This window comes from Xenopus laevis, chromosome 3S (assembly GCF_017654675.1).
Source record: "Xenopus laevis strain J_2021 chromosome 3S, Xenopus_laevis_v10.1, whole genome shotgun sequence".
Lineage (NCBI taxonomy): Eukaryota > Metazoa > Chordata > Amphibia > Anura > Pipidae > Xenopus > Xenopus laevis.
The window spans coordinates 10,140,676-10,162,185 of NC_054376.1; the positions used below are offsets into that span (position 1 = coordinate 10,140,676).

General features: G+C 41.9%; 1 protein-coding gene across 4 annotated transcripts; it reads right to left on the minus strand.

Moving 5' to 3' along the window:
• Positions 1–3,841: 3,841 nt before the first annotated feature.
• ergic2.S (ERGIC and golgi 2 S homeolog) lies at positions 3,842–20,125 on the minus strand. Of its 4 annotated transcripts, none has more exons than XM_018254335.2 (14): positions 19,968–20,125; positions 17,642–17,818; positions 14,929–15,037; positions 14,617–14,663; positions 14,469–14,539; positions 14,289–14,329; positions 14,112–14,213; positions 12,528–12,623; positions 10,612–10,667; positions 9,293–9,391; positions 4,851–4,948; positions 4,613–4,775; positions 4,455–4,534; positions 3,842–3,950 (listed from the first exon to the last, which is right to left on the minus strand). In XM_018254335.2, exons 2-14 carry the CDS (start codon positions 17,745–17,747, stop codon positions 3,885–3,887), a joined length of 1,134 nt encoding a protein of 377 aa, XP_018109824.1. In that variant the 5' UTR covers positions 17,748–17,818; positions 19,968–20,125; the 3' UTR covers positions 3,842–3,884.
• Positions 20,126–21,510: the final 1,385 nt, after the last annotated feature.

The following is a 21,510-nucleotide window of genomic DNA, read 5'->3' on the forward strand; positions in this document are numbered from 1 at the left end:
GCTACATGGTAGTCAGTATTGTTCGTGCTTCAACCACCTTTTTTAACCTTGTAGGTTGGGTGCAAAGCAGTCTGGAAACCCTTGCCAGGGGTTTGCATGACATACAGGAAAAAAAAATACCGCTGCAGCACCTCTTTGTTGCAAAAAGTGAAAACTTGGATTTATTTGGTCAAACAACCAGGCAACGTTTCGGGCTTACTCTTGCCCTTTCTCAAGAATAGAAGCTACATAGCTGATAATGAATCAATTCTGATGCAGAATGCACTAGTTTCTATACAACCATGTAATGCAAGTCTGAATTAGGAACTTTATTGTGACATATAATATGGGATGTATACAGTGTATGGGGAGTGGATCTCTAAATGCAGGTAAATGACAAGAGCCGAGAGGATGAGCTGGGAATGAGGAGGGGGGTACTGGAGCCATTTTCAGGGGCACATATATTCTCTGATAAAGGGCTGGAGGCATTGGGCTGGTACAAAAGTCCAAAATAGAAGCATAGTATTTGTACCCGAATTCTATTGGGAGGTGTTTAAAATGGTTTATCTTTTTAATTGTGTTCAGTAGAAGGTTATAGCTTCCACACTGTGTGATGCTGTAATAAATGAAAGCTTCTGTTCAGTAGGATTGTGACAATGTCAATTGTAGATTGTGTGCTATGAACTTCCCAAAGCTACAACACAGCAGTGGCTGCATCTGGAACCGGCGCCGGAGAAACCGTAACTGGATGATGCTGGCATGTATTTTGGAGTCAAAGGGTGCCACCTAGAGGAGACTGTCCTATACATGCAAAACTTTTTCCAGGTATAAGGGCCCATCGATGATCGCTATGTGCAGCGAGTTATTGAATAAACAAATGGCATACGCAGTAAACTTCAGGGGTGTCCAAACTTTTTGCAACGAGGGCCAGATTTGGTGAGGTGAAAATGTGTGGGGGCCGACCATCCAGCCTTTCTTTGAACCATTAGGTATGGAGATCCAATTTACAGAAAGACCCCTTATCTGGAAACCTTATCTGGAAACCCACCGGGACTACTTCGACCCCCCCGCCTCCCTACTATGACGCAGCGAGTGTGCACGCACCCGCGTAAAGGGGCTCCTGAGTGTAGCCACGCGCATGTGCAGATGGCACTGCCTGGCGCCTGAAAAAACCTTTTTTTCAGAGATCGGGAGATGGGTCTGACCCGGCCCCATTAAGGGTCGGGGCAGTAAGATAACTAGAGGGTTGCAGGCCCTGGCGTGGGACGTGCAGCCGGGCCCCCCTCTGTATACCTGGAACCGCCCGGAATTCCGCCAGAGTCAATGGTACGCACGGGCCCTGGACCAATCGCACCCCCTGCTCCCCCGGTAGTTACGCCACTGGGTCGGGCCCACCAGGTTTTTTCCCGGTGTCCCGCCAGGCCAGTCCGACACTGGACCCGCACCTGACCCTAACCAGCCCCCTCCTAAACCGCCCATGACCCAAACCAGCCACCTCCAGAACCGCACCCGGCCCTGCCCTCTTTTTATAGACCAGCACCCGCCCCGCAGTCACGCCACAAAAGGGGCAGGGCAGGCTGAAGTCTATAAATTCCGGTGCCGGCAGTACTAGGTCACGGGCGGGGAGAGCAGGAGAAGATTTTGTGCAGGAGTTTGCCCGAACCCGCCCGTCCCGCAGTTCCCAGGTCAGTCCGCATATCACTATGCCACACTAAAACATTTTAATTGTCCCTCCTCTTTTTTTTCCTCTTCATCTTTTTTCTGTTTTTCTTCCTTTTCTATTTTTTTCTTCTATTTACTTGTTTAAAACTTTTATTGTTTTCTCATTAAAGCTATATTTTATTTTCTTATTCCTTTTATTTCGATATTCTATTTTTCTGACCTTAGAATGAGACCCAGTCTGACGGTCCATTCAGAAGGGAGCCCTCCAATCAATTTGAAAAACCAGGTTGTATAAGTTTTAGTTAGGCGTGCGTTTTTTGATATGTTGAAGTTTATTATATAAACATTATCACCTGGGGGATGAGTCGGGACCACGCTGATGGGCATTCGCAAGAAAAATTAGAAGGCACGTGGGTGGAATCGCAGCCTCAGGCGAGAACTAGTGCTTAATCCAGTGATGTCACACACACGTGTAATTACATCACTGTGCGCAGCCGGTGCGGCAAGAAGATACTGCACTGCTCATCAACTGACTCCTGGCTCGGGCTGGCCAGTTGCGTGACAATTTTTATCCGGCCTGCCCTTGAATGGGTGAATCCTTGTTTAAGGCTGCGGGCCAGTCTAAATTTGAAAATGGGCCACAATTGGCCTCGGGTCGGAGTTTGGACATGCCTGCTTTAGTGCAATGTGTATATGACCATTATACAGGAGCTGCTTCTGCCTAGAAAAGTTATATGGCACATGCCACTCATTACATAGGCAAAACTGCAGAGATATTCTCCAATCAATTATATAAACATTATCACCTGGGGGGGATGACTCTGTGACCACGTTGATGGGCATTCGCAAGAAAATTTAGAAGGCACATGGGTGGAATCACAGCCTCCGGCGAGAACTAGCGCTTAATCCAGTGACGTCACACGAAAAGACGTTAATGTGCGATTACATCACTGTACACAGCCGGTGCAGCCAGAAGATAGACGGCACTGCTCATCAACTGACTCCTGGCTGGGGCTGGCCAGTTGCGTGACAATTTTTATCCGGGCCTGCCCTTGAATGGGCGAATACTTGTTTAAGGCTGCGGGCCAGTCTAAAATTGAAAACGGGTCGCATTGGGCCTGCAGGCTGGAGTTTGGACATGCCTGGTGTACTTGACCTCATCTATACTACCACCATGCACAAACCAGAAGGCACAGTAAAAGGGAGCACTGTACCCAACACCTACCTTAAAAGACCAGTAACATAAAAAATGTTAAAAAAATTTGTTTGTACCAAGACACTTTTAACTTTAAATTCACAAAGTCTTTATTATGAAATAACTTGCTGATTCTAAGATTCTAAGATCCGTTTCTGAAGAGGAGCGCAAGCAGAGAATCAGTAAGTTATTTCTTAATAAAGACTTTGTGAATTTAAAGTTAAAAGTGTCGGTGTTTTTATAACTTACTAAAAGCATCTGAGGGACCAATTGGAAGGGGTAAATGGACTCTAAAAGAAGAGCTGTGGAACAGGGTACCATTATGTTGCTGTCATACTAATATCCTAATCCAGAGCAAAGGCCATAGAAACAATTAACGGGAAAGTTCACATCCCTGTCAGGATGGCAGCCAGAATACTCCCTTTATGCATGTCCACCTTTTACTGGCTTTGTATTACTTTCACATTACTTAAAGGAGATGGAAAGGCTAAGATTAAGTAAACTTTATCAGAAAGGTCTATATAAATACACCAGTAAACCCTCAAAGTAATGTTGTTCTGAGTCCTCTGTCAAAAGAAACACCACATTTCTTTCCTTCTATTGTGTACTCATGGGCTTCTGTATCAGACTTCCTGTTTTCTGCTTAAATTTCCAGGGCTTGAGCTTGAGCATGCTCAGTTTGCTTCTCTCTCCCTCCATTTTCCCTACTGTAATCTGATCCCAGAGTTATGAGTGAGCAGGGGGGAGACTCAGGCAGGAAGTGATGTTACAACAAACTAATATGGCAGCTGCTATACTAAACAAACAGAGAGCTTCTAGAGCTTTTTACTCAGGTATGGTAAAGCATTCTGCAGAATAAATATAGTGTTATGGCTTGCACTATTGTGGCTAATCTATTGGCAATAAGCTGCTTTGGTAGCTTTCCTTCTCCTTTAAACAGTGCAGGGAGGACACAAACATTCACACACACAGTGTATGGGCTGAGACAAAACAGGACCCAGAATGTAAAACACTGACAAGGTTTATTTTTGTAAAAAGTATGTGTCATTCAGAGCGGGTCAGGGGCCAATGTCTCTGTGCAGTGATTGGAATGAATTCTGTCCACTTGGCCTGCCTGGAAAAAAAAAACAGAGACATTAGACAATAAAGATAGAAAGGGATCATAGGCACAGCAAACTTCCACCTTCCCCAGACAGTGGACACTCAGCAACTCCTCGCCCAAGCTCATATATTTAGACACCCAAAGGGCATTGTCCTAGAAATACAGCCCTGCTGATGGAAAGATTTGAGAAAGGTTTCTAATTGTTTTCCTAAACAGAAGAACATCAGAGCAGCCTCTTTCTTTTTTCCTGACAACTTCCTTGACTACTTGGTGGTCAGACTGGTCAGAAACTGACCAGCAGGTGGTGCTGTTGTAACAAAATTCATTCATGTTAACAGCTCATGTATCCCTTAATATCTTGGAATTTAAAATAAATAAATAATGAATGTACATTGCAGAAGTGCTTAGAATAGCACACTCGTCAATTTTACACTTATATTTAAGGTTTACTTATCCTTTAATGTGATAGGTAAACCAATAAAGCAAGTGCCAGGGGATGGAATCTCACACACTCACCTCGTGAGGTCTGTACATGCCCAACTTGAACCTGCAGCAAACGAGATCTACAAAAAACTCTGCGAGCCCATGGATCATCCCTGCAAAGCAGAAAACTGGAGTAAAACACACATCATCAATGATCACTACAGCAAAACCAAGCTCAGGATCAGGCTCACCGGTCGTAGTGAATATCCCTCCAATGATGCCGCAAAGACGGACCAAAAACTTCCAGAGAGGCATATGATCCTCCGTCACTGTCACCATCAGGGAGCTGATGTCATACTTCATGAAAATGCCCGACACCCCGTGACTACCAGTGGCGTGATTTATCACCCGCTCCTGAGAAGTTAAATGAACGCTTGGTTAGGAATGTCACCTTGTTGTGTGTCTTCAGTCACAAAGTCAAACACTCACCCGCTCTGTCACGGAGAACTGATGGGTGTCGCAGTAAACTTTGTTTGTGTTTAACTTTGTAGGTACAATGGTGATAAAATACTGATACATCTGGTTACCTGCAAGAAGAAGAAGAAGAAGAGACACAACATTACAACACTGGGAAACATAAATTATTATTCCTTAAAGGGATCCTGTCATCGGAAAACATGTTTTTTTTCCAAAACACATCAGTTAATAGTGCTACGCCATCAGAATTCTGCACTGAAATCCATTTCTCAAAAGAGTATAAAGATTTTTTATATTCAATTTTGAAATCTGACATGGGGCTAGACATTTTGTCAATTTCCCAGCTGCCCCTGGTCATGTGACTTGTGCCTGCACTTTAGGAGAGAAATGCTTTCTGGCAGGCTGCTGTTTTTCCTTCTCAATGTAACTGAATGTGTCTCAGTGGGACATGGGTTTTTACTATTGAGTGTTGTTCTTAGATCTACCAGGCAGCTGTTATCTTGTGTTAGGGAGCTGTTATCTGGTTACATTCCCATTGTTCTTTTGTTTGGCTGCTGGGGGGGGGGGGGAGGGAGGGGGGTGATATCACTCCAACTTGCAGTACAGCAGTAAAGAGTGATTGAAGTGACTGGGTGCAGCTGGGAAATTGACAAAATGTCTAGCCCCATGTCAGATTTCAAAATTGAATATAAAAAAATCTGTTTGCTCTTTTGAGAAATGGTGCAGAATTCTGCTGGATTAGCACTATTAACTGATTCATTTTGAAAAAAAAATTTTTTTTCCCATGACAGTATCCCTTTAACTGATAAAAATGTGATTGGATCTCAATTTTTGGAGTGTGGGAACTGGAGTATCTACACAGGAAGAACATAAAGACTCAGTCTTGCAAGTCAACAGTGCCAACCATTGTACCACCATGGGCCAGATTCTAATAGACGTTAAGCACTTACCTTCTAATTTAATTCCAAATTATCCTGAGATAGTGAATCTAATCCAATGGATGTTATTATGCCTTTAGACCAGGGGTGTCCAAACTTTTGTGCAATGAGGGCCAGATTTAGTGAGGTGAAAATGTATGTGGGGGGGCGACCATTCAGCCTTTCTTTGAACCATTAGGTATGAAGATCCAATTTACAGGAAGATCCCTTATCTGGAAACCCCCTGTTACCGAGCATCCTTTATAGCAGGTTTCATTCCTGTATTCTGAATACACTGCAGGACGTTGCAACTTTTTTTGTAAATTAAGCACATTGATTGCACATACATGTTGTCAAGTGAAGTGAACTTGCCACACTAGTGATATGTGGGTCGAGAACTTGTTGACCTGCAGCCGACCCCTCCCGAACCGCACCCGGCCAGGCCCACTCCTGCCCTCTTTTTATAGACCTGGGCAGGCGGTAGTCTATAAATTCTGGAGCTGGAAGCCGGCAGTACTAGGTGACCCAACAATTTTGTGCAAGAGTTGGCCCGAACCTGCCCAACTTGCGGGTTTCGAGTCAGTCCACACATCACTATGCCACACTATAAAATCATTTTCTTGTCCCTCCTCTTATTTTTCCCATTTTTCTCTGTTTTTCCCCTTTTCATATTTTTTCTGTTTTTCCTCCTTTTCTGTTTTTTTCTTCTATTTAATTGTTTAAAACTTTTACTGTTTTCTCATTTAGGCTATATTTTAATTTCTTATTCCTTTCATTCTATATTCTATTTTTCTGACCTTAGAATGAGACCCAGTCTGACGGTCCATTCAGAAGGGAGCCCTCCAATCAATTTGAAAAACCAGGTTGTATAAGTTTTAGTTAGGCGTGCGTTTTTTGATATGTTGAAGTTTATTATATAAACATTATCACCTGGGGGATGAGTCGGGACCACGCTGATGGGCATTCGCAAGAAAAATTAGAAGGCACGTGGGTGGAATCGCAGCCTCAGGCGAGAACTAGTGCTTAATCCAGTGATGTCACACACACGTGTAATTACATCACTGTGCGCAGCCGGTGCGGCAAGAAGATACTGCACTGCTCATCAACTGACTCCTGGCTCGGGCTGGCCAGTTGCGTGACAATTTTTATCCGGCCTGCCCTTGAATGGGTGAATCCTTGTTTAAGGCTGCGGGCCAGTCTAAATTTGAAAATGGGCCACAATTGGCCTCGGTTCGGAGTTTGGACATGCCTGCTTTAGTGCAATGTGTATATGACCATTATACAGGAGCTGCTTCTGCCTAGAAAAGTTATATGGCACATGCCACTCATTACATAGGCAAAACTGCAGAGATATTCTAACCACTAGATAAACTGATGTTAAATCGTTACTGTTCTCAATTTATTCCCTTAAGGAGTAAAGTTGGAATGACCAAGAAGCACCCTATGCGGCTTAATATAGAAGTAAAGAAGTAAATAGAAAAGAAGAGAAAGGCATTTAAAAACTACAAGTCTGTGGGGACAGAAGCTGCACTTAATGAATATAAACAGCAATCTGGAAGGCAAAAATAGGAAATGAGGAGGGCATTGCGGCAGAGGTTAAGATTAACCCCCAAAAACATTTATAAAGTGATACCGACACGTTACTATAAAAATAATAGGAACGTGTCAGTATCAAGTAGTTGCTGCACCCGGAATAGTTCTCCTGAAAGCCCCCCTAAAAGCCGCCCAGCCCTGCAAACCTGCGTTGACCCGACCCTCCCGACACTGCTAAAAGATCTTCTGTGCTGTTTCCGTGATGCTGAGATGGGGGTGGGGCAATCCTTCCATAAACTAATTACGACTGAAAACAGGACTTCAGCCTATGGAATGATCGATCCGCCCCCAGCCCAGCATCACGGAAGCAAGGCAGAAGATTGGTTAGCTGTGTCAGCGAGTCGGCTGCACAAAGGTTTGCGGGGCTGGGGGCAGCTTTGAGGGGGGCTTTCAGGGTACTATTCCGGGTGCAGCAACTACTTGATACTGACACGTTCCTATGATTTTTATAGGAGCGTGCTGGTATCACTTTAAGTATATTAATAGTTAAAAGATGCAGGTTGAGAGTGTTCCCAGGCTCCCTTCATATCTGCACTGATGGCTCAGCTGAATCTAGTCAGAAACTGACTCAGGATATGATCCATAAAGCTTTTATAAAAATTAATGTGAACAAACGCCAGGGCAGGGTGGAATACACCAACAGGTTTTAAGAGATCTTAGTTCCATTTTAGACCAGCTTCTATTTCTGATTTTCTCAGACTCTCTTTTATCTGGTATGGCAACTATGGATTGGAGGAAAGCTGATGTCATTCCAATATTTAAAAAGGGATTACGATCTCAGCCTGGCAACGATAGGCCAGCAAGTGTGACATCTGTGGTGGGCAAATTATTTGAAAGCTTAAGTGATCACATTCAAAATTTTCTCCTTGTTAATAGCATTATGAGCAGCAATTGCCATGGCTTTATGAAGGATAGGTCATGTCACATGAATTTGATTGCTTTTTATGATGAAATAAGTAAGATGCTGGACAGCAGGGGAGCAACGTTCAATTAATGTTGATAAAGCAAATCCATGCACCTGGAATGTAAAAATATCAAAGCCACTTATACCATTAATGGGACTGCACTAGGCAAATCCATTATGGAAAAGGATTTTGAAGTCCTTGTAGACTTGGTTGTAGCAAGCAATGCCAGTCAGAGACATCAAGGGCAAATAAGGTCTTGAGTTGTATTAAAAAGGGCATTGATTCACAGGAGGGGGTCATTCTTCCACTGTATAGAGCACTGGTAAGGCCCCATCTAGAATATGCCGTACAGTGTTGGTCTCCATCACTCAAACAGGACATTATTGTATTAGAGAGGGTACAGAGAAGGGCAACTAAGCTGGTAAAGGGAAAATCTTAGCTATGAGGAAAGACTGGCCAAATTGGGGATGTTCACTCTGGAGAAGAGGCGCTTAAGGGGTGATATGATAACTATGTATAAATATATAAGGGGATCATATAATAATCTCTCTAATGCTTTATTTACCAGTAGGTCTTTCCAGCTGACACAAGGTCACCCATTCCGATTAGAAGAAAAGAGGTTCCAGCTAAATATTGGGAAGGGGTTTGTTACAGTGAGAGCTGTGAAGATTTGGAATTGTCTCCCTGAATCAGTGGTACAGGCTGATACATTAGATAGGTATAAGAAGGGGTTGGATGGTGTTTAGCAGGTGAGGGAATACAGGGATGTGGGAGATAGCTCATAGTACAAGTTGATCCAGGGACTGGTCCCTTTGCGATTTTGGAGTCAGGAAGGAATGTTTTCCCCTGAGGTAAATTGGAGAGGCTTCAAATATAAATTTTTATATAAAAAAAAGTTGAACGGACGTGTGTCTTTTTTCAACCTAACTTACTATGAAAATTGAAATATGATGAGCATTGCAGTACAATACTTCTCAACCAGTTAATAAACAACCAAAAGCCAGGAATAGCTGCCTCATAATGTGCTGCTGTCACTTACTGTCCTCGGCTATTTTTTCCGTTCCATCCAAAGGGTTGATGATTGCAGGCAGAGGTTCCCCAAAGGAAAAGTGATCGATACGATGAGAAAAATTATAACCTGCAGGATAGGAGATTTGCATGAAGGACATGTAATCTGATCTGGTGATCACTCTCATAAATAAGGTAATTAAACAAACAATGCTCAATTTCTACACATTAAAGTGGACCTGTCACCCAGACACAAAAATCTGTATAATAAAGGCCTTTTCAAATTAAACATGAAATCCAATTTCTATTTTTTATTAAAGCATTCATAGCTGTTGTAAACTCATTTAAAAATCTCAGCTGTCAATCAAATATTTTCTGCCACTCCTCTATGCTCGTGGCATAGAGGCGGGGCAGACAATTACTTTCACTTTCCATTCAACACTTCCTAGATGTCACTGCTCTCCACACATTCCCCCGTTCTCTTTACCTACAATTTAATTGTGTAGCCAGGGCATGGGGATGGACATCAGGCCCCCCATTCTGGTGCACAAACAATATTTGAGATGATGCAAGGCTTTCCTTAATAACAGTGTGCACAAAATGGCTCCCGCATGCTTGCCATAATTATGAATTCCCAGACTGAAGGAAACAAGATTCAAATAATTTATATAGTGTAATTCATTTTGCTTGACTAATGTGATAAAATAGGATTTTGAATGATTTTTTTGGGTGACGGGTCCCCTTTAAAGTCTATGAACTACCCACTAGTCACACATGAGAAATGGGCAGCGAATAGTCAATAATGTGATACCTTAACAAGTATTGAAACACACACGTGCCCTGGAGCATTATCCTAATTACAAATAAGGCCTCCTTACAAAATAAAGGGCATCCCATAATGCTGAAGGGCTTTTATCCCTGTAATAACAGTCATACAAAATTAGCACTCACCGGGTATCTGGCTCCCAACCTGACGCAAGAATTAAATGGTTACTGCACTGTCTAGTATCCCTAGAATTATTTTACATCTGTCATGAAGGTGCTGTGTGTAACATAAAAAGCAACAGCCCTATGACCCCCACCTACCCATTCATCAAAGTCTTGTATTGTCTACAAAGCTGTAGTATAATGATATATGGTTCCCTATAGGGCAGTGACACAGAGCTACTAGCAGCAGCTATACCCTAAATAGACAATGCAGAGAATTGCCTCTGCTAAAACACACGTGTCCTAGCAAAGCCAATAATCTCTATTGTCTATTTTGTAGTCTTAACAAGTAGCTGCTACTAGTAGATCCATTTGCCATTTCCCTAAGGATTGAGAGTCTATCGTGTTTAGATTTGAACTTACTGTCGTGGCTCACCAGAGCTGCCAGATGTGCATGACCCCTTGGGTGAGGTATAGCTCTGCGGGGTTGAGAGAATAAAAAGAATATGTAAATGTAAAGGCAGAAAGATTAGGTGACAATAGGCTGCCGTTATTTTATTAGGGGACAGAAACATCAAGCTCATTTACAGACATCGAGTGCAAATTTAATGTGATGGGTGAAAAAAAAAAACATGAATTTTGCACCAGCTGCACCTTTGATAGCCTTCTGGGCACAAAGGAGTCCACTATGTGACACTTGCCATGAGCAACAGCCACATGGTGTTCCCTATATCAGTAATAGCTACAAAGGATAAGGGTCAAGGTGCAATGTGGGCAAATATTATGCCCTTCTTCTGAACAACAACTTTCTCAAATGGTGCTGGTCTGAAAATCCTAGCAAACTCCAATAATGTACACTTAAAGCTGTAGCCCAGCAACACCTGGAGACACACGTTGTTGCATAAAGGAACAGTTCAGTGTAAAAATAAAAACTAGGTAAATAGATAGGCTGTGCAAAATAAAACATGTTTCTAATATAGTTAGTTACCCAGTAATGTAATGTATAAAGGCTGGAGTGATTGGATGTCTAACATAATAGCCAGAACACTACTTCCTGCTTTGCGGCTCTCTTGGTTTGCACTGATTGGTTATCAGGCAGTAACCAGAGACTTAAGGGGGGGGGCACATAGGTGTTAACTGTTTGCTTTTGAATCTGAACTGCATGCTAAGGATTAATTGCAAACTCACTGAACAGTTATGTCCATATGGCCCCTCTTAAAGACAATAATTAACTCTGTGTTAGAGAGCTGAAAAGCAGGAAGTTGTGTTCTGTTCTACATCCAGTCACTCCAGCTTTTATACATTACATTCTTGGCTAACTAACTATATTAGAAACATTTTTTTATTTTGCAATGCCTATCTATTTACCCACTTTTTATTTTTACATTGAACTGTTCCTTTAAGGCTGTTGTACAAGAAAATGCGACTTTTGAGGAACTTCTCTATTAAATAATCTGTACAGCTGCAGCCATTAAAGGAGAACTAAACCCTAAAAATTAATAAGGCTAAAAATGCCATATTTTATATACTGAACTTATTGCACCAGCCTAAAGTTTCAGCTTGTCAATTGCAGCAATGATCCAGGACTTCAAACTTGTCACAGGGGGTCACCATCTTGGAAAGTGTCTGTGACACTCACATGCTCAGTGGGCTCTGATTGGCTGTTGAGAAGCTAAGCTTAGGGCTCGTCACTAATTATCCAGCAGAAAACGAGCTTTCCCTGTAATATAAGCTGATGCTACAGGGCTGATTATTAAATTCTGATGCTAATTGCACTGGTTTCTGTGCTGCCATGTAGTAATTATCTGTATTAATTACTAATCAGCCTTATATTGTGACATTTCTATTCTATGTGTACTGTATATTGTGAGTGGGTTCCTAAGCTCAGTAAGTGACAGCAGCACAGAGCATGTGCAGTGAATCAGCAGAAAAGAAGATGGGGAGCTACTGGGGCATCTTTGAAGACAGAGATCTTTACTGCTAAAGGGCCGCGTGGTTGCCTTGGGCTGGTACAGAAGCACAAAACATAGTGGACAACATTTCTAGCTACTTTAGTTAAGCTTTAGTTCTCCTTTAAACACACAGCTGCTGGGCTACATTTGTCTCAGGCAGGTCTGTTCTGAGAGTCAAATAGACCCTGGCACTTAAGGTACACAGAGGCCCAAATAGCCCCCATAGGCCAATAAACAGTGAGTGTCTATGGCATCTTACAGCAACTATTATATTTGTCTTATTGCAAGATATGCCTCTATGTCCCGAGATAATGACAAAGGAGTGATATAGTGATAAAGGAAGGGCATTATGATTATGTTATTAACTCCCCATAAATAAAGACATACTTGCCCACAGTGATGTGGAAGTTTCCAGCCACTTTATTGATATCAAGGTGTCCATGGATCCTGCAAGCATTGGGTTGCTCCATAGGAGAATCCTCCCTAAAAGCAAGAAAGTGCATTGAAGTGGATTTTGCAAATCATCGATCAGATTTTTGTTGCAAGCTCTCTGGTTGCTGGTTGTAAACTTTGTGCATCAAAGAGCTCATATATCTAGTTTCTCTACTGGATGTAAACATAGCTTTTCTTCTCTACACAGTGTTGGCATAGTTGGAGTATGAAACATTGCCTGGCCATGACCCGGAACTGCCCACTGCTCACCCGATTGAACCAATCCACTTTCTTGAAAGTCCAACCAATGGTGGCCCTGAGCGAAGGTATTCTTTAGAAAAGTTTAAAAAAGTTTATGTTGAATCTATCGGTTCAAGTAGTGGGTGGAAACATTACCCTATGCTCTGGGAAATGTTGAAAAGGGAAAACTGTTCTACTAGTGACCTCCTGCTTTCTATCAGCAAGAGAAGGAATGAATTTCTGGAATAGACAGGAAAGGCCTGGCACTTTGATGAATGCAGTCTAGGTAAATAGTCTAGGGGTATTAGACTCTGCTCCTAAAGGGCTACAACTGACCTGCACACTTTTAAAGGAAAACTATACCCCCAAAATGAATACTTAAAAGAAGAAGGAAAGGCTAAAATTACGTAAGCTTTATCAGAAAGGTCTATATAAATACACCAGAAAACCCTCAAATTAATGCTGCTCTGACACCACATTTCTTTTTTTCTATTGTACACATAGGCTTCTGTATCAGACTTCCTGTTTTCAGCTTATACCTCCAGGGCACGGCCTTGAGCATGCTCAGTTTGATCCTCTCCCACTCCCTTCTCCCCTCCCTGCTGTAATCTGAGCCCAGAGCTATGAGTGAGCAGGGACAGACTCAGGCAGGAAGTGATGTCACACCAAGCCAATATGGCAGCTGCTATCCTAAACAGAGAACACTTCAAGAGCTGTTTACTCAAGTATGGTAAAGCATTCAGCAGAATAAATATAGTGTTGCACTTTTGCGGCTAATCTATTGGCAATAAACTGCTTCATTAGCTTTCCTTCTCCTTTAAGCAATTGAGAAGAAAGGAGACATTCTCTCCTTTAAGCAACAGATAGTTTATATCATATTAAGTGGCATATTAAAGAATCTTACCACACTGGAATAAATATATTTAAGTAAATATTTTGTGATGGTCTGTATGCTGACTCAGAGATCACCTGACCAAAAATACTGCAGCTCTAACTGTAACAGGAAGAAGTGTGGAAGCAAAAGACACAACTCATGTGACCTTAGAAGTATAGTTTGTTTGTGTGCACAGTGAATTGTACGATCTCAGGGGGCGGCCCTTATTTTTTTTAAAAGGCAATTTTGTATTTATGATTACCCAATGGGTCATACTACTAGAAAAGTATATTATTATGAAAATGGTTGGTTTACATGAAGCAGGGTTTCACATATGAGCTGTGTTATGCAATATCTTTTTATAGAGACCTAAATGGGGACACCATAAATGGTCTAGAGACGGCCATCCCAACAGGATCTCTCACCTGGGGGGCAGTGACAGGACAGAAGTCCTCATTGCGCTCTTAAATAAAAGATCTTGAAGAGAATGCTCCTCCTGTAGGCGGCCCTGGATTTGTTGCAGCATCCTGTAAAAGAAAACATGGAGTCATTTCAACTTGTAGGGTCAACAAATTAATCCTTCTCCCTCACTTAATCGGTACCTTTGCCATTGTCTTTGCTGGGGGGAGAGGTCAAATATCACCTGCAGAACAAGAATTCAAACGGTTAGGAACCAGGGATATGGCATCTGTCACTACTTTAACATTTTCCGTGCTCTGAATCCACAACTTCCCAGAAACACCACAGCTTGTGTTTGATATTGTCCGTGAACAGAGACTTACCGGCTGATAGGCCAACCCTTGTGCAGAGGTGACCATTGTCTCAGCCAAATCTAACACATCAGCGCCAACATCTGCAACAGAAGGGGAGTCAGTCAATGTATGACCGGAACAAGAAGCCAATGGCAGGCTCAAAGCTTCATATACTTACACTGACACTTCATTGCTACTGTGATGTCTATGTTCAGCCGGATTTTACTGAAAAGGAACAATCAAAAAGTGACTTTTCTATTGACATCAAGTCAGGAAAGTAAACAGCATTTCTTTGGTCCAATATTGAACAGTGATTGCAGTATAAAACACGCAGGATGTGTTTACCAGATGATGACACACAGAGAACATTAATAGCCTAGAAATCACATGACTGGAAAAAAAATGCCAGGCTGCAGTTCCTAAAATGCAAACCTATTAAATTAGACCTAGTGAATTTCCCACAGAATGAGAAACAAAACGAAAATGTTACCTGGTGAAATCTTTGTCCACCTCATACTCGTATTTCATCCTCGTGTCCCGATACACCAGGAATTCCATAATAGTGAGGATGCCCATAATGGAGAAGGCCATAAGTGAGACTAGGGGGAAGGAGGAGATGCGAGATTAGAGCACGGAATGAAAGGAGAAATTAAACAAATGCACAGCATTATTTCATTATAATGAGAAACTGGAACAAACGGAACCACTCTGAAAGTGAGGGATTGAACTATTCCTTTAAAGGAGAAGGAAAGGCTTCGTACACTTGGGGGTGCCAAATGTTAGGCACCCCCAAGTGATTGTATTTACTTACCTGAAACCTCAGGCCGTTGCTCCTATCAGCAGAAAACTGCACCGTCCCGGGGTTATACCAGTGAGCACCACGGATCGATCCTCTTTCTTCGTGCGGCTGTGCATGCGTAGAACGAAAACCCGAACTTTAACTAAAAAGTCTTCTATTTAGTTCAACTGATCATGCGTTCGCCCTGGGAAATTTGAAGAGAGAAGATGCCGGAAGAGGATCGCTCCGTGGTGCTCACTGGTATAACCCCGGGCCGGTGCAGTTTTCTGCTGATAGAAGCACCGCCCCGGAGTTTCAGGTAAGTCAATACAATCACTTGGGGGTGCCTAACATTTGGCACCCCCTAAGTGTACAAAGCCTTTCCTTCTCCTTTAAAGATAGATAATGATCAAGTCCTATTAGAGGTGGATGCAGGCCTGTTAGCAGAGGACCACATCTATGCAGCAATGCAGACCTAGACCAACAGAGTATGGAATCTACTCAGAGGTCAGGCAACACTTCATTGCACCCTGTGAGCCCAGACAATTGCTATTACAATGAATGGGAACTAAATCTGTTTTGTTGCTGTCTCCTGCCTATTGGAAGAGGGCCGTATTGACCTGCCCAATAAATATCTGGCTGATTTAGGGCAAGCTTTTACTATCTTGGGGATTGTCAGCTTCAGTCCTCTGACCAAGTGCAGGAGTGAGGACAAAGAATCAAGTTACTATAAAACATATTCTTAAAGACCTACAAGCTGAGGGCACCATTACGCCAGGTCATGCTTATTAGTAGTGTAGTATTTTATACACAGACACACACACAGTTTTGCAATGGAACATCAGAAATGATTACACATGTAGATCAATTGGGTAAAAAATGAGTAGATCAAAGGGTAAAACCTCTTGCATGATGTAAGAAATTATACATACAGAACAATAAAAGAACAAAGACTGTATACAAAAAATAACAGCACTGGATACAGTCCTCAATTGTCACATAGATCACAATGGAATATCATAAATTCAGTTTACTACTTATTTATATACTTCCAATACACAAAAGCCATGAATATCTTGTAAATGATATCCTTAGGGATGCACCAAATCCACTATTGGGGATTCGGTAGAATCCCCGAATCCTTGGTGAAAGATTCGGCCAAATACCGAACCGAATCCTAATTTGCGTATAGCAAAGGAAAAATTGGAAAAAATTCTTCTGTTGTGACGAAAAGTCACACGATTTCCCTACCCATCCCTTATTTACATATGCAAATTAGGATCTGGATTTGGTTCGGTCAGGCACAAGGATTCGGCCAAATCTGAATCTTGCTGAAAAAGGCTGAATCCGAACCGAATCCTGGATTTGGTGCATCCATGTTATAAATGGTGAGTAGTGATGTCATCAATTATAAAACGGTGAGTAGCGATCTCATTTTTGTCACAAAAACTTGTGTATTATATTAAATAAAGTACCCAATGTTGTAAAATATGAGGATATTAGAAGTAACCTCCGAGTTCCATGACCTGTATAAAAACATATGTGGTCATGAAACTCCTCAGTAACGTATACGGTAATATCCTAAGAGGGGGTACTTTATTCACTATTTAAAGGGGAACCGTCACCCAAAAAAATATTCCAAATCCTATTTTATCACATTAGTCAAGGAAAAAAAACTTTAATTACACAATATAAATTATTTGAATCTTGTTTCCTTCAGTCTGGGAATTCATAATTATAACAAGCAGACAGGAGCCATTTTGTGGACACTGTTATTAAGAAAAGCCTTAAATCATCTCACAATCTTGTTTGTGCACCAGAATGGGGGACCGAATGTCCACCCCCATGCCCTGGCTACAAAATTAAACGGTTAAAAGAACAGGGGAATGTGGGGAGAGCAGCGACATCTAATAGGTGCTGAATGGAAAGTGAAAGTAATTGTCTGCCCCGCCTCTATGCCACTGGCATAGAGGAGGGGCAGACAATATTTGATTGACAGCTGAGATTTTTAAATGTGTTTACAACAGCTATGAATGCTTTAATAAAAAATTGAATTTGGATTTCATGTTTATTTTGAAAAGGACTTTTATTATACAGATTTTTATGTCTGGGTGACGGGTCCACTTTAATATATAAACAAGTGGAAATCCACATAAGGATCACACTAAAAGATTATGAAGGTTTGGGTCATATTAGGCCGAATCAGATTTTTCACATTCAATTTAGACCCCCCCCATGCGATGCCAATATATACACATACCATGTACTGGCATCCAGGTAGACAACAATGAAGAGAAAAACGGTGCTGCTGTATTTATCTACCATTTATATTAGTAACTGAAAGTCTAGATTTACATCTGCCCATAACAGTAACAGATTTACATCCCTTCCCACCAGTCTTTCATTTTTCCCACCACCCCCTCACCGGTCCCCCTGCTTGCTGAGGTCTCAACGTAGCTCTCGGGCACCTTGGGGAAAGCATCCAGCTCCTTCACCAGGCTCAGCGTCTTCTTGCGATTCAGGCGCCTCATTTTTGTAGTCTCCCCTGTGGAATCACCAGCCACAAATGTTTTGTAGTGTAGCAAGGGCCCCAGGGAGAGATCTATAAACAAAACACACAGATTCATTAGACACATATGGAACTCCTGTATCTTAACGTATATTAGAATGAGCTTTTTTTTTTTCATACAAGTAAATACGATACATCAACACTTCTTTACTAAGGGTTACTGGTCTGGTAATGAGCATGGTTATCCCACAGTCATAAAACGGCAAACGCTACATTAGCCAAGGATGGAGCCACAGTATAGGTCTCATGGCTGCAAGAGCAATGAGGCCCATACAGACACATCCGAGCATTTAGTAGTACTGCTGCAATGACTTCCCATTAAAGGACCAGTAACATCATTTTTTTTTTTTAAATTCGTTACAAACACAAATTAAACTTTTAAATCGCTAACTCTGCTTCAGAAAAGGCGACAGGGCAACGATCCATCATGCAGCACTCAATTTCTCCTCCCTTGCTATCTCCTAGGAAGGCCGGGAGGATAAATCGAGTGCCGCACGATGGATCACCTTTACTGAAGAGGAGCGCAAGCGGAGTTTCCCGTTAAAGGACCAGTAACATCATTTTTTTTTTAAATTCGTTACAAACACAAATTAAACTTTTATATCGCTAAGTCTTTATTAAGAAATAACTTACTGAAACTCTGCTTCTGAAAAGGTGACAGGGCAAAGATCCATCATGCAGCACCCGATTTCTCCTCCCTGGCTATATCCTATAAGGAAGGCAGGGAGGAGAATTTGAGTGCCGCACGATGGATCGCCAGATCGCCTTTACTGAAAAGGGACGCAAGCAGAGTTTAAGTAAGTTATTTCTTATTAAAGACTTAGCGATTTATACGTTTCATATGTCTTTTTTTTTTTTTTCATTCTATACTAACGAATTTAAAAAAAATTGTTACTGGTCTTTTAATTGTAAGGGCAATCACTAGGAGTTCAATCCAGTACACTCATGGGGCATGTGAAAGTCAAAAATGCAGTTTGAAGCAACAGCTGCCTGATCGGACAGTGTGTGCTAATCCTGGATTTGGTGTGTCCCTACTCCCTATAGATGTTCACTGGTCTCTGTTTCAAATGAGGGGTGTGCGTGTAGGAGAGGGACAGCCAATCACAGCAGTCACACAAGCACAGACAGGCTTCAGTTCCCTATCAGGTCCTGCTAGCTGCTGATTGGTTCCTGTCCTACAGTGCAGTGAGCTGAGTGCCGCTGGCTCCCCTGCCTCCCCTGCACAGCTTGGGACTTTAGGGAGCAGGAAGTGGAAAAGATGGTGGGACTAGTAGGGTTTTTGCAGGAATATTCAATAAATCAGCCTGAAACACTAGTTTTTAACCACGATTCTTCTATATCTAAATGAGTATAACACACTGGTACATCCTTATCTTTTACACAAAATGTCTCCTTTAATTACAATGCGCCATGCAGCAGAAGTGGCTGATGAACAGACCCAGACTTTCTCCTGCAGAAGTCAGAACCCACATTGCAGAAAGGGACTGACACAGAACTCGAGATTAAAGGGGTTGTTCACCTTTAAATTAACTTTTAGTATGCTGTAGAGAGGAATATTCTAAGACAATTTGCAATTGGTTTTAATTTTTTATGGTTTTTCAGTTATCCAGCTGTTTATTCAGCCGTTTATAGTTTCAGTAATCCAGTTGCTAGGGTCCAAATTCCCCTAGCAACCATGCCCTGATTTGAATACGTGACTGAAATGAGAATAGGAGAGGCCTGAATAGAACGATGAGTAATAAAAAGCAATAACAATAAATATGTAGCCTTACAAGGGCCTATGTTTTTATATGGGGTTGGTGACCCCCATTTAGAAGCTGGAAAGAGTCGGAAGAAAAAGGCAAATGATTAAAAAAAAAAACTATACAAAATAAATAATGCAGGCCAACTGAAACATTGCTTAGAATTGGCCATTCTATATAAAAGTTAACTTGAAGATGAAGCACCCATTTAAGCCATCATTACCCCAAAATCAATTGGGTGTTGAATTTCCTGTAAAAGTGGCCCTAGAGCTGCACAAAGACCTCCAGTATCAGCAATAGACCTGTCACCGGAAGCTCCAGCTGGAACACATCACACAGATGGGCATGAGGATTATAAACCCCGGAAGTGCCTCCAGATGTAAATGGAAGCCACACTCCAGGCGGGATATCACTCATGCAGTAACAGAAACCAAACTCACCGTCTCAAACTCACGGTCTCCTCAGGTCTAAGTCACATTAAACCAACCAGCTGTGCGGGCGGCATTGCCTCAAGCAAGTGGACAGCATCACTTCCGCACGCGTCACATGGTTTGTCAGCAAGGAAGTGAGGCGTCATTCACGTAATCCAGCGTAGCGGCCATTTTGAAAGAGGGTGGCTGTGCCCTCACATAGGGCTGGAATTTCAATTATTTTTCAAAAATCGTAACTCCTCAGTGCTATATCTTACATTTGTTTTAAGTGCAGTTTTGTTGGTGTATTTTGAATTCGTTTTGTTTAAAGAATGGAGTTTTCCCTCCACCCTTAACTTTTGATAACAACCATAATATTACATGGTTGTTAAAAATGCTCCAGAGCAGGCCCGGACTGGCAATCTGTGGGTCTGGCAAATGCCAGAGGGGCTGATGTAGGGTCCCATAACATATAGTGGGCTGGTAGTGGGCTGTTTGAGCCTCTGTGTACTTGGAATGGCAGGGCCTATTTTGACTCCCAGTCCAGGCCTGCTCCAGAGCATACCGCCCAACTGTCCCTTTTTCAGAGGGACAGTCCCTCTTTTGACAGCTCAACCTGCAGTCCCTCATTTGTACTGGAAAGTCCCTATTTTCTCTGCACTGAATATTCAGAAAAAGAAACGAAGTTTTTAACTTAATTGGCTTTTAGCAGAGAGCACATAACAGCTAACAGGTGTAAATAAGATACTTTGTAACAATTTTGAGACACAAAAAACAGTTTAGATAAGGAGAATTATTTTCCAACTTTCATAACCTGATAAATTTTGTAAAATTAATATGGTAATTAGGGGGTGTGGTCACAGAAAGGGGCGTGGTCAACATAAATTGCTGCACTACGTGCGAAAAAAAAATTTCGGCCCTCTTTTTACTTCCAAAATGTTGGGAGGTATGCCAGAGTAATATTCTGAGATTTGCAATTAATTTTCATTTTTATATTATTATGGGTTTTGCGTTATTTAGCTTTTTATTCAGCAGCTCTCCAGTTTGCAATTTCAGCAATCAGGTTGCTAGGGTCCAAATGATCCTAGCAACCATGCACTGATTTGAATAAGAGACGGGAATATGAATAGGAGAGACCTGAATAGAAAGCTGAGTAATAAAAAGTAGCAATAACAATCAATGTGTAGCCTTCTAGAGCATTTGTTTTTTAGATGGGGTCGGTGACCCCCATTTAAAAGCAGGAAAGGGTCTGAATAAGAAGGCAAATAATTACAAAATGATAAAATATTAATAATGAATACCAATTGAAAACTTCCTTAGAATTGGCCATTCTATAACATACTAAATGAGAAGGAAGGACTCTTACATAGAAGAAGGATTGGCTCAGTAGGAAAATAGAACCACGGAGGGACCTGTCAGGCACAAGTATTGTTCAGCCAAGTAACAGGTTCTCAAGCAGAGTCGTATTTATATATAGGCAACCCGGGTCCTGTGCCTAGGGCATAGGGTTGCCACCTGCCTGGTTTTGAAGGGCTGCCCAGGTCAAAACTGCCGGCCCGGTTTTCCACATTAG

Coding starts and splice junctions, on each gene's coding strand:
- ergic2.S (XM_018254335.2), bottom strand. CDS start 17,747: ATGAGGCGCCTGAATCGCAAGAAGACGCTGAGCCTGGTGAAGGAGCTG. Junction 15,038..17,641: donor CTCAGCAAGCAGGGGGACCG/GTGAGGGGGTGG, acceptor CCTTCCCCCTAG/TCTCACTTATGGCCTTCTCC. Junction 14,214..14,288: donor CAGCAAAGACAATGGCAAAG/GTACCGATTAAG, acceptor TTTCTTTTACAG/GATGCTGCAACAAATCCAGG.